The following is a 20,247-nucleotide window of genomic DNA, read 5'->3' on the forward strand; positions in this document are numbered from 1 at the left end:
TTTACAGCAATTTTCACAAATACATTTATCGATTTTTTTGCTTTGCAGGTTTATTTCTCCAAAGGTCTTGGAGATATTTGCACAGTATGTAGCGTGTCTTTTTTTTGTTTATTTGTTTCTTCATGGAATCCCTGTTGGACTGTTGATACTGAGATCAGATTTCTGTGTGGTCCATACTTTTTGTTGTTGGAATTGTTGCAATTTTCTCCCTGGAAGAAGAGATCACATATGTCAATGAGATGTTTTCCTGGACAACTAAAGGAGTAATAATAATAATAATAATTACAATTAATGGCAAAATGTACGTTTGGAGATAATTTTCTATGAGTAATGTTAAATATATAAATAACTAAATAAAAAAGTTAACATGTTTAAGATTTGTGCATACTTACATATTTAAACATTCATATTATGTCTATCTTTAGGCTCATTACAGGTGCCAGCACAATGTTTATAACCGATCAGACACGACTAATCAAAGGCGGCTATCAAAAAATACATGCTGTGAGGCAAAAATGGTTTGCACTCTGGTGAAGACTACAGACAAAAGGGGAGGAACTAGTAGGTGGGTTAGAAATGTCAAGATTGGATAAAATAAGTGCTTTTGCTTGCTTCTTTGTGCAATTTGTTTTTATTTTTCAGGAGCATTGATCCCCATATACCTACTTACCTAACTTCGGGGCATTTGTACAACGTACACAATCATGACATCTTTGTTGCGGAGGCACTGAGGCACAAGGATGTAGGGGTCAAGGCAATTGAAACCCTGACACATTGTTTGAGGTTGGGCACAGTCCAACCTCAGCTCTGGCTGTACTTAAAAGTGACCTGTTGGCTGAGCATGGCAACAAATATTTATATGTCTCAGCCAACCGTGCCATTTGCCCAGACCTTCAGTTTTGCTACAGGTATGTGAAATTTCACTTGGTGCAAATCAGTTGCTTTGACGAACTTATGTATTCAAGACAATTTTAATTTGCAGACTGTATCAGAAGTTCAAGAAGCAGGAGTTTGAAGAGCAAAGTGGGGAGGGAATGCTAGCGGCTTTGGAAAGGCAGGTAGAATCCTACAATGCAGCCTGTAATGACACCTGCGCCAAGCTTAAAATATCTTCAGCAGGAACACCACTTGTAGCCATTTGTTCCCCATTGATGAAACAAACACACAGTCTCTCAAATATTGGAGAAATGTGTTTTATGGATTCATCTGCTAACATGGACCAGGAGAACTGCAGGGCGTTTCTCCTCCTCACACACACCTGTGCAGGTGGTCTTCCTCTTGGGATAGTGATAACCCAGTCAGAAGATGAGAAGACAATTAGTGAGGGATTAGAGCTGCTGAAGACCTTACTGAAAAATGATGCCTTTTGTGGGCGAGGTGAGGCAGGCCCTTGTGTGTTTTTGAGAGATGACTCAAAGGCTGAGAAGGGAGCTATAGCACAGGTCTTTCCTTTAGCGCACAACTGCTCTGCATATTTCATCTTCTCCAAGCTGCGTGGAGGTGGTTGTGGAACAAAGAACACGAAGTTTAGATGAAGGACAGGCAGACAATGTTCAGCATAGTAAAAGACGTGGTTTATGCCAGGGAGATGAGTACAGTTGAATTACTCTACCAGCAAGCCCTTGACAACCCTTTGACCACCAGGTAGAGAAAATAGTAAGTAGTGTTACGATCCACTTTCCCAGTCTAGGGTTGGGAGTGGGAGTAACAGAGTAACTAAAGTTTATAAAGGAACGAATTAAAAAAAAAAAAAAAACGTGGAGGAATCACATCAGTCCTCTGCTCCAGAAAATAAAACCACCACTTAGTAAGAAAATAAGTAATTTATTTATTAAGGGAAGCAACAAATGTCTTCAGGAGAGGGCCTGGCCAAAACAACAAACAAAACAGCAGCTGACTAGCAGGAGGAGTACTAAATAATCTATCCAAGTAAAAGAAAAGAAAATCAACAACAAAAGCTTTTCTCAACTCCCTCACTAACCAAAAACAGGGATAAACATGGAGTACAAAATAAAATGGCACCCTCTCCCTACGGCTTCCAATACTAATGATAAATCAAATAAAGTGAGTTACAATACCTCTTAATACCTTAACAGAAATAACAATAGAAAATAAATGTGCTACACTTTGTGGCTTCAACACACCACTTGTGCACAGGAATACAACTCAGTTCAAAACACGTAACAACTACTTGAACCTTACACCATCAAGGGAGGAACACAATGCAGGTCTGGAGCAGGGGAGAAGTGAGCCTCTCCCAAGCAGTGTTCCCTCTGCCCTTTTGTAGCAGCACCGTCTGCCCCACACTCTCGGATGACTACCACCTGTGGGCAATTTGACCTGCCTATCAATTAGAGAGCGGTAGAGAGTGAGAGAACACATATGATACATAAACACACCCCAAAGGGTGGGGAAACCTACCTCAACAATTAATAAAAACAACGACATACATCCTAGGGATGTAACACCCCCACCACCAAGAATACAAACCACAGTTTGTAGTAATCAGATTCACAATACCATATACCGTATAGAGGATGCAAATGTCAGAACAATTTCATGCTCTGGAGAGAGCATCTGCCATAACATTTTCAGCACCCTTCTTATGACGGACGTCCAGATTATATCCTTGGACAGCGAGAGACCACCGTAGTAATCGCTGGTTGGAACCTGACATACGGGATAGGAACACCAAAGGGTTATGGTCAGTGTACACAACGATAGCATTGGAGTTACTCCCTACATATACATCAAAATGCTGGAGAGCAAGTAATAAGGCCAAAGCCTCCTTTTCGATTACACTATAGTTCTGTTGTACTCTCGAGAACTTCTTAGAAAAGTAGGAAACGGGATGTTCAATATGGTACTCATCCTCCTGTAGTAGGACCGCACCAGCTCCTGTAGCACTTGCATCCACTTGTAAACTAAAAGGCAATTTGAAGTTTGGGGCAGACAGGACAGGGGCATGACAGAGCAGATCCTTAGCAGCCTCAAATGCAAGTTGACAAATCACCGGTCCATACAAACTTCTTGTTTGTACTAAGAAGGTCTGTGAGTGGAGAGACAACGGCAGAGAAATTGGGACAAAAACTCCGATAATATCCAGTCATTCCAAGGAAGCGTCTTAATTCACGTTTGTTGCAAGGCACCGGAAACTGGAGTATGGCTGAAATTTTTGCCTCAACTGGTTTAATCATTCCCTGGCCTACTTGCTTGCCCAAATACGTAACAACCCCTTTTGCCAACTCGCACTTAGCGAGGTTTAGTGTCAATGAAGCTGTGGCCAGGCGTTCGAAAACCTTTTCAATGGTTTTTAAGTGGTCGCTCCAGCTATCTGAATAAACCACTATATCATCCAGATACACTTCACTGTTTGGTACATCGAACAGTATTCGACTCATCATGCGCTGAAAGGTAGCAGGCGCATTTCGCATCCCAAAAGCTAGGACTCTGTATTGCAGAAAACTATCAGGGGTGACGAAAGCAGAAACTTCAGAGGCACGTTGAGTGAGGGGCACCTGCCAATAGCCTTTTAACAAATCTAATTTGGTGACATATTTTGCCAAGCCAATTCTATCAACACAGTCTTCCATTCTGGGTAGGGGAAAAGAGTCAGGTTTTGTTACGCTGTTGACCTTCCGATAATCAGTACAAAACCGAAAGCTATTATCAGGCTTTGGAACAAGCAAGCAAGGGGAACTCCAAGGACTCTGGCTGGGCGTAGCAATTCCATGATGCAGCATATACTCAACTTCGGTCTGCATAACCGCACGTTTCTGTGGATTAACCCTATAAGGATGTTGTTTTATAGGGGCTACATCACCAACATCAATGTCGTGCACACACACAGTTGTTCTTCCGGGCACATCACTAAACAGGGTAGGAAAAGTATTCAGTAACTGGATTAAATCTTTAGCCTGTTCAACGGAAAGATGACAAAGGAAAGGGGAAAGGTTTTTCAGAACAGCAGAATTCTTCAGAGGAATAGAGGGGATTGGGACATCAAAGCACATCAAGCCATCCTCCTCCAAGGAGTAATTTGCCACTACACCCACAGTGGCAATAGCGGCAGGTAGCGGTGGACACTCAGTCTGCTCTGCATTCACTTCATAGTGAGTTCTGTCTACATAGGTCTTAAGTCTGTTTACATGACACACACGACTCTTACATTTTCTATCAGGAGTAGCTACAAGGAAGTTGTTGTCATTTAACTTCCTTTCAACCAGGTATGGACCAGAGAATTTTGCTTGTGAGATGGAACCAGGGGTTGGAAGTAGAACCAACACAGAATCACCAGGGCGAAAGTCTCTTTTTACAGCCCTTTTGTCGAAACGCACCTTCATCCTAGTCTGAGCAGAGGAAAGATGAAGTTTGGCAAGACTTTGGGCTTTGTGCAACCCCTCACGGATAGAAGTGACATAATCATCGACAGGAACGGGTTTAGAACTTTGTTCCAACAAATGCTCGCTTAACAACTTCAGAGGGCCTCGAACTGTATGGCCAAACACAAGTTCAGATGGGCTAAAGCCAAGAGATTCTTGCACGGACTCTCTAATTGCAAACATTAGGAAAGGAAGACCCTCTACCCAATCTCTCCCAGTTTCCACACAATAACGACGCAGCAGTGTTTTCAAGGTTTGATGAAATCTTTCGAGAGCCCCTTGGGATTCAGGATGATATGCTGTAGACATTTGGTGACTTATGCCAAATGTCTCGAGAGCCTGTTTAAAAATTCTCGAAGTAAAATCTGACCCTTGGTCACTCTGAATCACTTTTGGCAATCCAAAAGTGGTACAAAATTTGAGCAGTTCTTTTACAACAACTTTAGATTTCAATGTACGTATCGGAACGGCCTCAGGGAAACGGGTTGCAGCACACATAATGGTCAATATATACTGCTGTCCTGATTTGGCTTTGGGCAACGGTCCAACACAGTCAACAATTAAGCGTTCGAACGGCTCACCCACTGCTGGAATAGGGCACAGGGGTGCTGGTGGAATCTTCTGATTGGGTTTACCTGCCATCTGGCACACATGACAAGACTTACAGAATCTGGACACGGCTGACTTAAGAGCAGGCCAGAAAAAGTACCTGGTAATTCGCTGGTAGGTTTTTGTTATACCCACATGACCAGACAATGTATTTTCATGGGCAAGTTTCAAAACTTGTTGCCGATAACCAGCAGGTAAAACAATCTGCCGCACTTCCTGCCAACCTAAAACCTCTTGCTGGGGCTTCCACCTACGCATCAACAATCCACCTTCCCAGAAGTAACCCACCCCTGAATCAGATGTATGGGTAGCGCTGCTAGCAATTGATATACACTTGGCTAGGGAAGGGTCTGCTTTCTGTGCTGCAGCTAAGTGTTCTCTATCTACCTTCAGTGGGGTTTCAGGGTTTAATTTCTCACGAGCTACAGCAAGGTCAGGGACTATAGACAGGACACACTCCACTGAGTTAGGACCGTTAACCAAAAAGGAATCTGAGAGATCCACCATCTCCTCAAATTTCTTTGACTGGGCACGGGTAACGGCACAAGCGGGAAATGCAGAGGGGAAATTCGCTGCTAAATCAGGGTTGTTTGTGGTACTAGGTTTATAGGATACAACTGGCCTAGGAAAGACAGTGCCACCCGCAAGGTCATTTCCTAGTATCAGATCAAGCCCCTCAACAGGTAATTGTGGGCGCACAGCTAAGCTGACCGGCCCACTCACAAGGTCAGACTTCAGATACACAGTGTGAAGTGGTACATTCACACAGTGCATATTAATACCACGAATTAAGATGTCATTACCGGTAAACGAGTCAGCGGAAAAAGGCAAGACGGTTGCAGATATGAAGGACTGGGCTGCACCAGTGTCACGCAAGATTGTTACCGATTTACAACTAGAATCGGGAGAGAGAGAAACTGTGCCTTTAAACAAGAAAGGCTGATAACTCTCTTCACCAAGAGAGCTCGCATTACCTAGAGTTTGTACTAGTGCTACATTTTTGAGTTTGGAGGACATCCTTTTCTGTTTCCAAGCCTTACAGTCTGAAATTAAATGGTTTGGATCAAGGCAGAAAAAACAGACACGCCTTTCTTCACCACTCGCAAACTTACGACCAAATTTAGACTGCATCTCAGTTTTAGACGGGTGCACAACAGGCGAGTGCACAACCGGTGGGGCAACCAAGTTTTCTGCATGCATCAACGAAAGTTTGGCAGATGTGTGGGCTGAGAAGACATTTCTGTGTGTCAGCACAAACTCATCTGCCAACACTGCAGCACTAGCTAGCATCGACACTTTTTGTTCATTTAAGTGAACAACGATCTTTGTAGGAATACAATTTTTGAAGTCCTCTAACAAGATTAGTTCCTGTAAGTCCTCCAAGGAAGTAACCTTGCTAGCCAGACACCACTTTTCAAAAATAACCCTTTTCTCTCTCACAAATTCAACATATGTTTGGTTGACTGTTTTCGAATGAGTGCGGAATTTCTGTCTATAGGCCTCAGGGACAAGTTCATATGCTCGCAAAACTGCAGACTTAACGATGTCATAGTCAAGAGAGCTTTCGATAGGAAGGGCAGAGCAAACTTCCTGTGCTTTCCCCGTTAGGCTACACTGGAGTAACAGAGCCCACATATCTTTTGGCCATCTCAACTTACCAGCAACACGTTCAAATGCAACAAAGTAGGAATCAACCTCCGTCTCTCTAAACGGAGGCACAAGTCTTATGTACCAACTAACATCAAAAGTATCACTGGAGGGTGAATGGGAAAAGTCCTGCGTATCTGTACTGCCAGAAGATTTTAAAGGTGATGAGACGGATGGAAGCCTAGTACGCGGGGATGGAACTGGCTTTTGAGCTAATCGCTTTGCTTCAAGATCCAGTTTACGTATTTGGATGTCTCTGTCAGCCTGAGTCTCTACTACACGAAGCCTAATCATTTCTGCCTCACATTCTTGTTTTTTAATCAAAAGCTCCATTTCCTTTAACTTTAAGGCAATCCTAGGATCATGAGACCCCACAGAGCTGAGATTCACATTTTCAGCTGCGGTTTCCACTACCTCCTCAGACTGAACTGCAACACCACCCTCAGAATCCTCTGGCAAAATACCAGCATCTACCAATTTCCCAAACAGGTCATCCTTCAGCACTTGTTTTGTAACATCTTTTCGAATATCAATATGGAAGAACTCCGCCACCAAAATAAGATCTTTCTTAGTACAACGATTAAAGGCCTCTGTTGTAGGACAAAGAGTAAACTCAGTAAAGTCAAACTCCATTATGCCTATGACTGCAACACTTTCCTCCCCACCTACAGTCGAAAACAGTCAAACAATTTGAGAGAAAGAGCACTTACCAATAGACAATTAAAAGACGAGCGGACGAGCCCCCACTTGTTACGATCCACTTTCCCAGTCTAGGGTTGGGAGTGGGAGTAACAGAGTAACTAAAGTTTATAAAGGAACGAATTAAAAAAAAAAAACGTGGAGGAATCACATCAGTCCTCTGCTCCAGAAAATAAAACCACCACTTAGTAAGAAAATAAGTAATTTATTTATTAAGGGAAGCAACAAATGTCTTCAGGAGAGGGCCTGGCCAAAACAACAAACAAAACAGCAGCTGACTAGCAGGAGGAGTACTAAATAATCTATCCAAGTAAAAGAAAAGAAAAATCAACAACAAAAGCTTTTCTCAACTCCCTCACTAACCAAAAACAGGGATAAACATGGAGTACAAAATAAAATGGCACCCTCTCCATACGGCTTCCAATACTAATGATAAATCAAATAAAGTGAGTTACAATACCTCTTAATACCTTAACAGAAATAACAATAGAAAATAAATGTGCTACACTTTGTGGCTTCAACACACCACTTGTGCACAGGAATACAACTCAGTTCAAAACACGTAACAACTACTTGAACCTTACACCATCAAGGGAGGAACACAATGCAGGTCTGGAGCAGGGGAGAAGTGAGCCTCTCCCAAGCAGTGTTCCCTCTGCCCTTTTGTAGCAGCACCGTCTGCCCCACACTCTCGGATGACTACCACCTGTGGGCAATTTGACCTGCCTATCAATTAGAGAGCGGTAGAGAGTGAGAGAACACATATGATACATAAACACACCCCAAAGGGTGGGGAAACCTACCTCAACAATTAAAAAAAACAACGACATACATCCTAGGGATGTAACAGTAGACAGTTAGAGGTAGCTTAAATATTTTAGTAGTACTTCTGATGCATTTACCCTCCCGAGGCCTATTCTGAGGGTTTTATTGTATTGTATTTATTCTTTACAATTTCTCTTGTTACCCATGACAGATCTGACCTATCTACAGAATCTTTACAGTCGACGTGAGAGTTGGGCTCTCAGTTATAGGAGGGACTTGCCAGCACGTGGCAACCAATAACTATGTGGAGGCTGCAATGCGTGTCTTGAAAGACAAAATACTTCATAGAACAAAAGCATTCAACCTGCCTCAATTATTCAACCTTTTTATTACCTGACTAGAGATGTACTATGAAGCACGTGTGACAGACGTTGCTCTTGGCCATTGGGAGGCATTCCACCGGTCAAGATTTCTTGCTACATAAAGTAATATCAAAGCATCTGATATTTCTCAGGTAAAATGTAATTTTTAATTATGGGTCATTAAAAAAACTTGTTGGTTAATTTTGCAAACGGTTGTTTCTCAAAATGCGTTTTTAAGCCTTGTGTTTTCATACTGTCATCATCAACTGTCAAAGTTAAACTCCAATAAGAATACAAGTACAGAGGACATATGAAAATTATCTGATGTAAAAAGCAAACATTTGTTGTTTTGTTTTACACAAATTTAATAAAGTGATAAAGAACTAGATAAATCCTGCAGTACTTTTTATTGGTATATTTAAAATAATCTTAACATCGACAAAGCTTTTAGTAACATTCAATTTGTATACACATTCACAAATACATGAAGCTAAATAAAAATATTTAAAATAAAATAAACAATAATGTAATCCAGTGTTGTAGTAGTTAATAACATCGGTGAAGTAATATGTAATTTGTTGTCCTGTAAGTTGAGCAACCAGATCACTGTGCATCTTGATTCTCACAAAGATGTGTTCTGTGTCCTAGTGTCCTTCCGAGTTAATTCTTTCACGAGTTCACACTTACATACAATTGGGAGGGTAAGATTTAATGCGTATTTGGCGTGCTGTCCGGAGGGAGGGCTCCGAGCTCGGAGTTCGGCCCGAACCCAGAGTACTCCCCCCTACCCTATGTAAGTGGTTTAGGATTAGAAGTGTGGAGAAGGGGTGGTGGGGGGATGCTGCGAGACTGTCAAATGAATTGAGGTGAGACTGCTGTATATATACACCTCTTACCATTGATTGCTGAGTGCTCTCCACCTGTGTTAATTATCTGCTCGTGCTTCTCCCGAACTTTGTTAATAAAACATCATTTCACGAGTTCACACTTACATACAATTGGGAGGGTAAGATTTAATGCGTATTTGGCGTGCTGTCCGGAGGGAGGGCTCCGAGCTCGGAGTTCGGCCCGAACCCAGAGTACTCCCCCAAAAAGCTAAATAGCAGAGGACAGCCGCCGAACTAAAAGACCCCCCAAATGAGTGCCGCGTTTGGCGTGCTGGCGTCTCTAGAAAGGGTCTGAAAGTTTGGCCAGTGGGCCTGTGGTGGCGGCTCATTGTGCCTGGACTGATAGGCCCTGCCGACTTGCAACGGGGACCGATCAGGCGTTTTATTTATTTATTTATTATTAGTATTATTATTAGTATTATTAAATTTTATTTATTTATTTATTTATTTATTTATTTTTATTTATTTATTTATTTTTTTTTTTTGGACAGAAAGAGAAAAACAGGAAAGAGAGAAAATGAGAGCTTGACCGGGAGATTTTCTCACACTGCGTCCGCTGTGAGACCAATGCTCGCTGGACGAAAGAGAAAACGTAAGTGCTCTACCGGAAAAGTTCTCGCTTTGTCCGCTGTGAGACCGAATGCTCGCTGGACAGAAAGAGAAACAGAAAAGAGAAAAATGAGAGCTTGACCGGGAGATTTTCTCACACTGCGTCCGCTTTGAGACCAATGCTCGCTGGACGAAAGAGAAAACGTAAGTGCTCTACCGGAAAAGTTCTCGCTGCGTCCGCTGTGAGACCGAATGCTCGCTGGACAGAAAGAGAAACAGAAAAGAGAGAAAATGAGACCTTGACCGGGAGATTTTCTCACACTGCGTCCGCTTTGAGACCAATGCTCGCTGGACGAAAGAGAAAACGTAAGTGCTCTACCGGAAAAGTTCTCGCTGCGTCCGCTGTGAGACCGAATGCTCGCTGGACAGAAAGAGAAACAGAAAAGAGAGAAAATGAGACCTTGACCGGGAGATTTTCTCACACTGTGTCCGCTTTGAGACCAATGCTCGCTGGACGAAAGAGAAAACGTAAGTGCTCTACCGGAAAAGTTCTCGCTGCGTCCGCTGTGAGACCGAATGCTCGCTGGACAGAAAGAGAAACAGAAAAGAGAGAAAATGAGACCTTGACCGGGAGATTTTCTCACACTGCGTCCGCTTTGAGACCAATGCTCGCTGGACGAAAGAGAAAACGTAAGTGCTCTACCGGAAAAGTTCTCGCTGCGTCCGCTGTGAGACCGAATGCTCGCTGGACAGAAAGAGAAACAGAAAAGAGAGAAAATGAGACCTTGACCGGGAGATTTTCTCACACTGCGTCCGCTTTGAGACCAATGCTCGCTGGACGAAAGAGAAAACGTAAGTGCTCTACCGGAAAAGTTCTCGCTTTGTCCGCTGTGAGACCGAATGCTCGCTGGACAGAAAGAGAAACAGAAAAGAGAGAAAATGAGACCTTGACCGGGAGATTTTCTCACACTGCGTCCGCTTTGAGACCAATGCTCGCTGGACGAAAGAGAAAACGTAAGTGCTCTACCGGAAAAGTTCTCGCTGCGTCCGCTGTGAGACCGAATGCTCGCTGGACAGAAAGAGAAACAGAAAAGAGAGAAAATGAGACCTTGACCGGGAGATTTTCTCACACTGCGTCCGCTTTGAGACCAATGCTCGCTGGACGAAAGAGAAAACGTAAGTGCTCTACCGGAAAAGTTCTCGCTGCGTCCGCTGTGAGACCGAATGCTCGCTGGACAGAAAGAGAAACAGAAAAGAGAGAAAATGAGCTAGTTCGAAGTGCATGCGCGAAATATTTACAGGAGTCGCCAAATAATTTTTTGATTTTTTATTCACAGATTTGTAAACTGGACATACAATGCGGGCATGAGCACCGCCACAGAAATTACAGATGTGCATAAACCGGCAGCGCGCTCGGTGACATTTACCCTTGTTAAAATGGTTACAGGGCTGTCGGCTTTCGTCGAAGGGAGAATCCTGGTTTGCGTGGGTGGTTGCTGCCCGAGGCACGTAGCTGGTGGATTTAGCGGTGTTTGTTCCCTCGTAGGGAAGAGTCGAAGGGTTAACCTGCGGGCACGATGCGGTTGCGTGCGTAACTGACCTGCAAACTGCGCAAGTGATGTTTTTACAGCCTAAAAACACTCTGCTGTGGAGATCGGAGTCGAGTGCGCCCCAGTATGCGCTTTGATTCCACTGTGCGACTCGCACTGCACTTTTTGCTGAAAATAGTTTATGGTACGTGTAGAAATGCCCACCCCCATAGGACAGCGCAAGCTCAGCTATGATTGCTTGATAATCGTTCAGTTCGCGCCGCCTGTGGGGGAAAGCTGAACAGATGATTTCAGTGAAACGGGAAAAAGCAATTGCAAACTCAGGAAATGAAAGAACGCGAGATGAGTGTGTGTTTGTATTTTTTAGGGTAACTGAAAAATCACCGCAATCTATACGGCGGTCTGGTTCCGCTGCGGGGAGTAGAGGGAGAAGAGAGGAAAGATCTATCTCCGCACCTGATAAGATCTGTGCTCGGATGCTTTGGGATACCAGTGGTGGTTCCATGACGACTGCGTTGGATGGCACGGGCATCGGAGTCGCTGTGAAGAGAGAATAAGGTGATTTATTTTGTATGAGAGAGCTAGGAAGGGTATGATCCGGGGCTGCGAATGTCGGCGGCGGCCTCACGCTTAGATGACCTGCTGTGGTTTGAAAAGGAAAGTTAGTTGGAGGGTATGACGAACAGGGAGCATAATAATTTGAAGCGTGGGCTTGAACTGCAAGCGGAGGCGGGCCTGCGCTTGTTTGAGCTACTGGAGCCGCAGGCCACTGGAAGTGGGCGGGGTTATAACCTGGTGGGTAGAATTGTTGGTATCCTTGGGTCTGTGCTGGTAGCAGCGATGGCCTCGCGCTAGTGTCTCCAACGGGGGCTGTAGGCCACTGAAAAGAAAAAGGGTTATGTATAGCAGGATTATGAAACTGAGTGGCTGTGGGGGGGCCGCTGGGCCTGGCTGCATGCGGCACTGTGGCAGCAGAAACCGTGGTGGAGGGCTGGGCCTCATCGGGAGGTGGGTGTGTACCTGCCATGGCGGAATCTGGGGCGCGGCCTAGGCTCGCTGAAGACCGGTTTCTGCGGCTCGATGGGCGAAGCGAGCCGGATCCTGTGCGGGAACACGACGGTGGTAGCTGGGCAGGCGAATTTTGGGCCCTGCGGGCTTTGCTCTGCCTGTGGGTCGTTTTTGGAGTCGACTGTAGGGAAACGTACAGATCATACAGCTCCGCTTTGTTCATTTTTCGCGAAGCCTGTATGTCTGAGTTGCCGAGCGCTTCCCTCAATCCAGCTACGGTCCACTTCCCGATAGGTGGGATCGTCGGGACGGCCGAGCGGTAGGAGGAGGCCGGGGAAGAAGGTGGAAGCCTTGCCGGGGGCGGTGAAGACTGGCCTCGACGTCTTGGTGAGCGTAGGGCTGTTCGGGCCGGTGTGCGGCCGCGTGAAGAAGCCTGGGGCTCAGGTGCGACGTCCGGCGTTGGAGGGATGGTCGTTGGACCGGCGGAATGTGAACGTGCATCCTTGGTGGTGTTTCCGTTCTCATCAGATGAAGAGCTCGATTGTGACATAATGGCAGAGCTGGAACCAAAAGCTACTAACTGCTGCGAGACTGTCAAATGAATTGAGGTGAGACTGCTGTATATATACACCTCTTACCATTGATTGCTGAGTGCTCTCCACCTGTGTTAATTATCTGCTCGTGCTTCTCCCGAACTTTGTTAATAAAACATCATTTAAAGCAGTGGTTCCCAACCTTTTTCAGCTCGCGGCCCACACAACCACACACATGTTTGCGCGGCCCACTTAAATTAAAATTACTGATCCCGCTATTGTTGGGTTTATAACTAAGTACTCAGAAGCTAGATTGTTAACTGTATTTATTGAATGAACTAGGGCTGTGCAATATGGACAAAAAAAAAATTATTTAAGAATTTACGCAGCTCAAATAATAAATAGTAAAGTAAATTACTCTATGGACCCATTACAGGTACCAACGAGTAAATTACTGTCCTCCGACAATACTCCATTGCATTACGTCACATTATATTGTGAAATGTACACATATTCAGGCGGATACCAAGGATTTATGCATTAACACACACATACGCACACACTGACTGCCTTATCTAAACGCAAAGGTGTTGCCCCTTTAAGGCAGCCTTGTGGTCAAGTCATTTATTTACTTTTCATCATGCATCGTTAGTCAACCAATTACGTTTTCACGTTTTAAGCCTTAAAATGGAACCTTCCACAAGGAGTAAGTAAACTGTTCAAATGTAAGTGAGGTTCCTAGAATACTTTATGTGAAGTTAAATCGTTATTATTTGTTCTTGGACTTCCTTTGTTTCCAGAAAGCTATATGGTTAGCAGAGTTTTGAGCCTCTCCTCACAACTTTCAGTTAGATCCCTTGGTGTTGCAAAATATTTAATTGATCAAAAATTTACCAACTCAAATGTTTTATTTATTTAGTAATGTTTTATTTATTCATTTAATTGGTTAGTCAACATTTGCCACAATGTACCGATCCAAACTGTGCAATGTTCCTTTCCACCAGCTTAGTGTTTTTTTAATGCACATATAAAAAGACACCAACATAGAGCAAATTTTCAATATGCCTGTGGAATGCAGAAGTGCCCTTGTACATTTAAGAAAATTCTCCTTGTTTAGGTCTCATATGCACAGAAATCACAGGCAGTCACAAAAACAAGATAACGTTATGAATAGGCCTCCACAGGTGAACCTCCACTGTCAGGTCCTAGGGTGTGCATTTGTGGCTTGTAATTTTTCAGAGCTGTGCTTCCACTTGCAAATTCATATTAGAGATGGTAGAAAAGTTTACTCACTCCCTTTAATGCACAAATTTTTATTTCAATAATTAAATAAAACTATTAAAGGGGGGGTTGAAATGCTCGTTTTCACTCAATATCCTGTTAATCTTGAGTACCTATAGAGTAGTACTGCATCCTTCATAACTCCGAAAAGTCTTTAGTTTTATTGTATTTATAAGAGAAAGATAGTCTTTACCGTTTTTTCCCGGAAAAACACGAGCGCCTGGAGGCGTGACGTGTGGGTGAAGCTAAAGAATCACGAGTGCGAGTAGGCTTTTGCGTTGAGAGCGTTTGGAAGCTGTGACATTACCGTGAGGAAAAAAAACATCCTCCAAAACAAACCATGGCTAAAAGTCAGATTCAGCCGTATATTTATGATCCAGAATCAGATCCAGAGGCTGAAATTTAACAAGAGCAGCAGCAACGACGTCTCTATGTGGTATGTATTGAAACTGTACATATTTGCTTAGCGGTTTTGGAAAATAACTAAGTTCCACTTTATGTCGTCTTTTTTTTTTTTTTTTTTTTTTTTTTTTTTTTAAGGTGTACATGTGGAAAGTGCAGTTTGATGCCAACATCGCATTTTGTTTACTTGATGTGCTTACGCGCCTACAGCCTACAAGTTAACAACACAGAGATATTTGAAGCAGTTTTACTCACCGCCTGTGGTTCCAACACACGATCGTGACCTTTTTTCGTTGGGACTGCATTATCCTTAAAGGGTTAGTTCGCCCAAAAATGAAAATTATGTCATTAATAACTCACCCTTATGCTGTTCCAAACATGTAAGACCTCCTTTTATCTTCGGAACACAGTGTAAGATATTTTTGATTTAGTCCAAGAGCTCTCAGTTCCTCCATTGAAGCTGTGTGTACGGTATACTGTCCATGTCCAGAAAGGTAAGAGAAACATCATCAAAGTAGTCCATGTGACATCAGAGGGTCAGTTAGAATTTTTTGAAGCATCGAAAATACATTTTGGTCCAAAAATAGCAAAAACGACGACTTTATTCAGCATTTTCTTATCTTCCGTGTCTGTTGTGAGAGATAGTTCAAATCAAAGCCGGATATCCGGTTCGCGAACGAATCATTCAGTTCACCAAATTGAACTGAATCTGTCACGGTAGGAAATCCAGTGTTTCCTCCGTGTCATGTTTTGTGATTGTTTTTGTACTTACGTTGTCTCCATGTGCTCGTTTAGTTGATTGTCATCACCTGGGTGTTGATTGTCTCGCTCCAGCTGATCTTCATCACACCTCAGCTACTTATACTCACCTCGCTCTCTCTCTGTTGTCAGATCCTCTCTCATGTCTCCGTGTCCTAGTTGGATTACCGTCTTCCGTGTTCGTGTGCTGGATTGGATTCGTGTTGTCGTCCTCGTGTCAGTGTTCCGGTCTGTTCCTGGTTTCAACCATTGACCTCCTTCACCTGCACTATCGACTTCACCATCCAGCTCTTCTCACGCCACTGTAGACCTTCCTTGCCATTGCCAACATTCTGGACTCTCTTTCTAATAAACATCATCTGATTGCCTGCAATTGCTTCCTCCTCTTTTACCTGTCGTTACAGTAGGATCTGACCATCATGGAAGCAGCAGGCGATCGCTCCCCATCTCATCTGGAGGAATTTCTGCAGAGAGCCGTGGGTCGTATGGATCGCCAAGACAAGGCGATAGATGAGATGGGTCGAGCCTTCCAAGCAATGGTGACGAAGGTGTCCGAGCTCGCTCTCCAGACTCAACACCAACAACAACAGCCACCCGCTGCGCCTCCCACGCCACCCACACCGCCAATCGTCTCCGGGGGTATTTCCCAGCCCGAGCCACGCCTCCCCATCCCGGAGAAATATGCGGGTGAGCCAGAGTTTTGTCGATCATTCCTGTCTCATTGTTCTCTGCACTTCGCCATGCAGCCCCGCACGTTCTACACCGAGGAAATGAAGGTGGCATTCGTCTTGTCACTACTGACGGGAAGGGCTGCCCTCTGGGGGACGGCGGTGTGGGAGAATCAAGACAGCTGCTGTGCCTCGTTCCACGCCCTTTCGGAGGAGATGAGACGGGTCTTCGACCGCTCCGTCGCCGGGAGGGAAGCAGCTAGACTTCTCACGGACCTACGTCAAGAGGACAGGTCCGTATCCGATTACTCGATTGAGTTCCGCACCCTGGCGGCGGAGTGTAAGTGGAACGAAGAGGCGCAGTGGGATCACTTCCTGCATGGGTTGGCTGACCGCGTCCAACAGGAGATCCGCGCCGTCGAGCTCCCCACTTCTCTCAATAGCCTGATTGATCTCACCATCAGAGTTGACAACCGTCTCGATCAAGCCGCCAGACGGAGGGGGAGAGCAGTTCTCGCGAACAGACCGGAGGCTCAGTGTCAGCGCTCAGAGGTTGCGGTCAGCCCACCGGGAGATCTTGAACCCATGCAGGTGGGGCGAGCTCGGCTCTCCCGGGAGGAGAGGATCAGGCGGAGATCCCTGGGACTATGTTTATACTGCGGCAGCCAAGAACATCACATCCAGCGTTGTCCGGTAAAAGACCAAGCCCGATAGTAAAACAGAGGCTACTATCGGGTGGGATCTCTGCCAGGAAGACCTCATCTACATCGACACTCCTTCCGGTGAGTCTACGGTGGTCCACCCACGCACTCGATCATCACGCTTTGTTGGATTCTGGGGCAGAGGGTAGCTTCATGGACTTCAAATTCGCTCGTAAGCTTAACATTCCTCTCACCTCCCTCAAACACCCCATTGCACCCTTTACTCTCAACGGACACAGATTACCAGTCATCACACAGACCACCTTACCTGTTTCTCTCATCACATCTGGCAACCATACTGAGGAGATATCATTTTACATCACGGACTCACCTCAATCCCCCATCGTTCTCGGTCACACCTGGCTTCAGAAACACAACCCCAGGATCAATTGGCGCCTTGGATCTGTGGTTAGCTGGAGCGAGGAATGTCATTTGTCTTGTCTTTTGTCTGCTGGTGTTAATGTTTCTGAGTCTGTGTTTCAGGGGGAAGCAGTGGATTTGGCTAGCGTGCCCGCGGAGTACCACGACCTGAAGGAGGTGTTCAGTAAGTCTCGTGCTGATTCTCTTCCTCCTCATCGTCCCTATGACTGTGCGATAGAGTTATTGCCAGGTACTTCTCCGCCTAAGGGCAAGTTATATTCTTTGTCTATTCCAGAGACGGCGGCCATGGAGAAATATATATCCAGTTCTCTAGCAACGGGGTTTATCCGCCCTTCTTCTTCTCCAGCGGGGGCGGGGTTCTTTTTTGTGGGAAAGAAGGACGGATCCTTGCGACCTTGCATTGACTACCGAGGGCTGAACAACATAACGGTAAAGAATACCTATCCTTTGCCGCTTATGTCTTCAGCTTTTGAGAGGTTGCAGGGAGCGTCCGTTTTCACTAAATTGGACTTACGTAATGCTTATCATTTGGTCCGCATCAGGGAGGGGGATGAGTGGAAGACTGCCTTTAACACCCCTAGAGGCCATTTTGAGTACTGCGTTATGCCGTTCGGGCTAACCAACTCGCCGGCAGTCTTTCAAGCACTTGTTAATGACGTGTTGCGAGACATGGTCGATCTGTTCATATATGTTTACCTGGATGACATATTGATTTTTTCTTCGTCTCTCCAGGAACACGTGCAACACGTACGACGAGTGCTTCTGCGGTTGCTAGAGAATGGATTGTTTGTCAAGACGGAGAAATGCGTTTTTCATGCACAGTCTGTTTCTTTTCTAGGACACATCATTTCGACTGAGGGTGTTCGCATGGATCCTGAGAAGGTTAAGGCTGTGGTAAATTGGCCATCCCCAGAGTCTCGCAAGGCCCTGCAGAGATTTCTGGGGTTCGCCAATTTTTACCGGCGTTTCATTCGCAATTTCAGCCAACTAGCCGCTCCTCTGACCGCCTTGACCTCCCCTAGTTTGACGTTCAGGTGGTCAAACGCAGCTGAAGCTGCGTTTGCCAAACTGAAAAGCTGCTTTGTTTCGGCTCCCATTCTCGTCACCCCTGATCGCTCACGTCAATTCATAGTGGAGGTCGACGCGTCAGAGGTGGGGGTAGGAGCAGTGTTATCCCAACGCGCATCCTCAGACGGAAAGGTGCATCCGTGCGCGTATTATTCTCACCGTTTATCTCCTGCAGAAGTTAATTATGACATTGGCAATCGAGAGTTGTTGGCAGTCAAACTTGCACTGGAAGACTGGCGTCACTGGCTTGAGGGGTCGGGTGTACCTTTCATTGTATGGACGGACCATAAGAATCTCGAATACATTAGAACCGCCAAAAGACTTAACTCCAGGCAGGCTCGGTGGGCATTGTTTTTCGGTCGTTTCGATTTTACACTTTCTTACCGGCCGGGTTCCAAAAACATCAAACCCGATGCTTTATCCCGTCTTTTTGAGCGTTCCGATCGTACTGCTACTCCCGAGCCCATTTTACCGGGGACCATCATTATCTCCGCGCTCAGATGGGAGGTCGAATCGAAGGTGTTGACTGCCTTAGAAGGGGTAACGCCCCCGGCTCGTTGCCCACCGAACCGATTGTTTGTGCCGGAGGGGTTACGGTCAGACGTTCTCCAGTGGGGTCATTGTTCCAGTGTTGCTTGTCACCCAGGGGTTAGTAGAACTAGATTTCTAGTCAAGCAACGATTTTGGTGGCCTGGTATGGCTCGTGACGTCCACGATTTCGTCTTGGCTTGTTCAGTTTGCGCTATTGGTAAGACTTCCAATCGACCTCCAGATGGGTTACTCTTACCGCTGTCTGTCCCTTCAAGACCCTGGTCCCACATTTCGCTAGATTTTATCACCGCCCTCCCGCCCTCTAAAGGCAATACGGTGATTTTAACCGTAGTGGACCGGTTCTCGAAGGCGACTCATTTTATTCCCTTGCCCAAATTACCTTCAGCCAAGGAAACAGCGGTAGCTGTCATTGACCACGTCTTCCGCATACATGGCCTTCCGACAGACGTGGTTTCTGACAGGGGTCCCCAATTTGTGTCCAAATTTTGGCGAGAATTTTGTAAATTGTTAGGAGCGACTGTTAGTCTTTCTTCCGGGTTCCATCCCCAGAGCAATGGTCAAACCGAACGAGCCAATCAGGATGTCGAGAGGGTTTTGCGATGTTTGGCTTCCAATAATCCTTCGTCCTGGTGTCAGCAACTCTCAGTTGTGGAGTACGCACACAATTCTTTGCCAGTGTCATCTACGGGCATGTCTCCATTTAAGTGTAGTTTAGGGTACCAACCACCTAATTTTGTCAGTACGGAATCCGAGGTTTCGGTCCCCTCCGCACACGCACTAGTCCAGAGGTGTCACCGCACCTGGACCAGAGCTCGCAGAGCTCTGCTCCAGGCTAGGTCGCGCACCAAGGCTAAGGCCGATCGCCACCGGTCGAAGCCTCCCCGTTACGTCGTCGGTCAAAGAGTGTGGCTTTCTACCCAGAATATTCCTATGCGTTCCGTTTCTAACAAACTTGCTCCCAAATTTATTGGCCCGTTTTCTATTACCAAGATTATTAATCCGGTAACCGTGCGTCTTAGCCTTCCTCCGGCGTACAGGAGGATTCATCCCGTGTTCCACGTGTCCAAAATTAAATCGGTGATTTCTTCCCGTCTTAATCCGCCTGCCCCGGTTCCCCCCCCGCCTCGTCTCGTTAATGGGGAAACCACCTATTCGGTTAATCGTATTCTGGACTCTAGACGGAGGGGACGCGGTTTTCAGTACTTGGTGGATTGGGAAGGTTACGGTCCGGAGGAGAGAAGCTGGGTTCCTGCTCGGGACATATTGGATCACCACCTTATAGATGATTACAATCTACAGGTAAAGCAGGCTGGGAACGTCAGGTGACGTCCTAGGGGAGAGGGTACTGTCACGGTAGGAAATCCAGTGTTTCCTCCGTGTCATGTTTTGTGATTGTTTTTGTACTTACGTTGTCTCCATGTGCTCGTTTAGTTGATTGTCATCA

General features: G+C 45.5%; 1 protein-coding gene and 1 pseudogene across 1 annotated transcript; one reads left to right on the top strand and one right to left on the bottom strand.

Annotated features, from left to right (window-relative positions):
• Positions 1-9,130: 9,130 nt before the first annotated feature.
• Positions 9,131-13,008, bottom strand: LOC127974284 (uncharacterized). Its single transcript, XM_052577469.1, has 5 exons — positions 12,415-13,008; positions 12,205-12,330; positions 10,847-11,168; positions 10,523-10,684; positions 9,131-10,360 (listed from the first exon to the last, which is right to left on the bottom strand). Exons 1-5 carry the CDS (start codon positions 13,006-13,008, stop codon positions 9,894-9,896), a joined length of 1,671 nt encoding a protein of 556 aa, XP_052433429.1. The 3' UTR covers positions 9,131-9,893.
• LOC127974696 (uncharacterized) overlaps positions 12,919-20,247 on the top strand; it is a 61,618-nt pseudogene continuing 54,289 nt past the window's right edge.

This window comes from Carassius gibelio, chromosome B16 (genome assembly GCF_023724105.1).
Source record: "Carassius gibelio isolate Cgi1373 ecotype wild population from Czech Republic chromosome B16, carGib1.2-hapl.c, whole genome shotgun sequence".
NCBI classification, from domain to species: Eukaryota; Metazoa; Chordata; class Actinopteri; order Cypriniformes; family Cyprinidae; genus Carassius; species Carassius gibelio.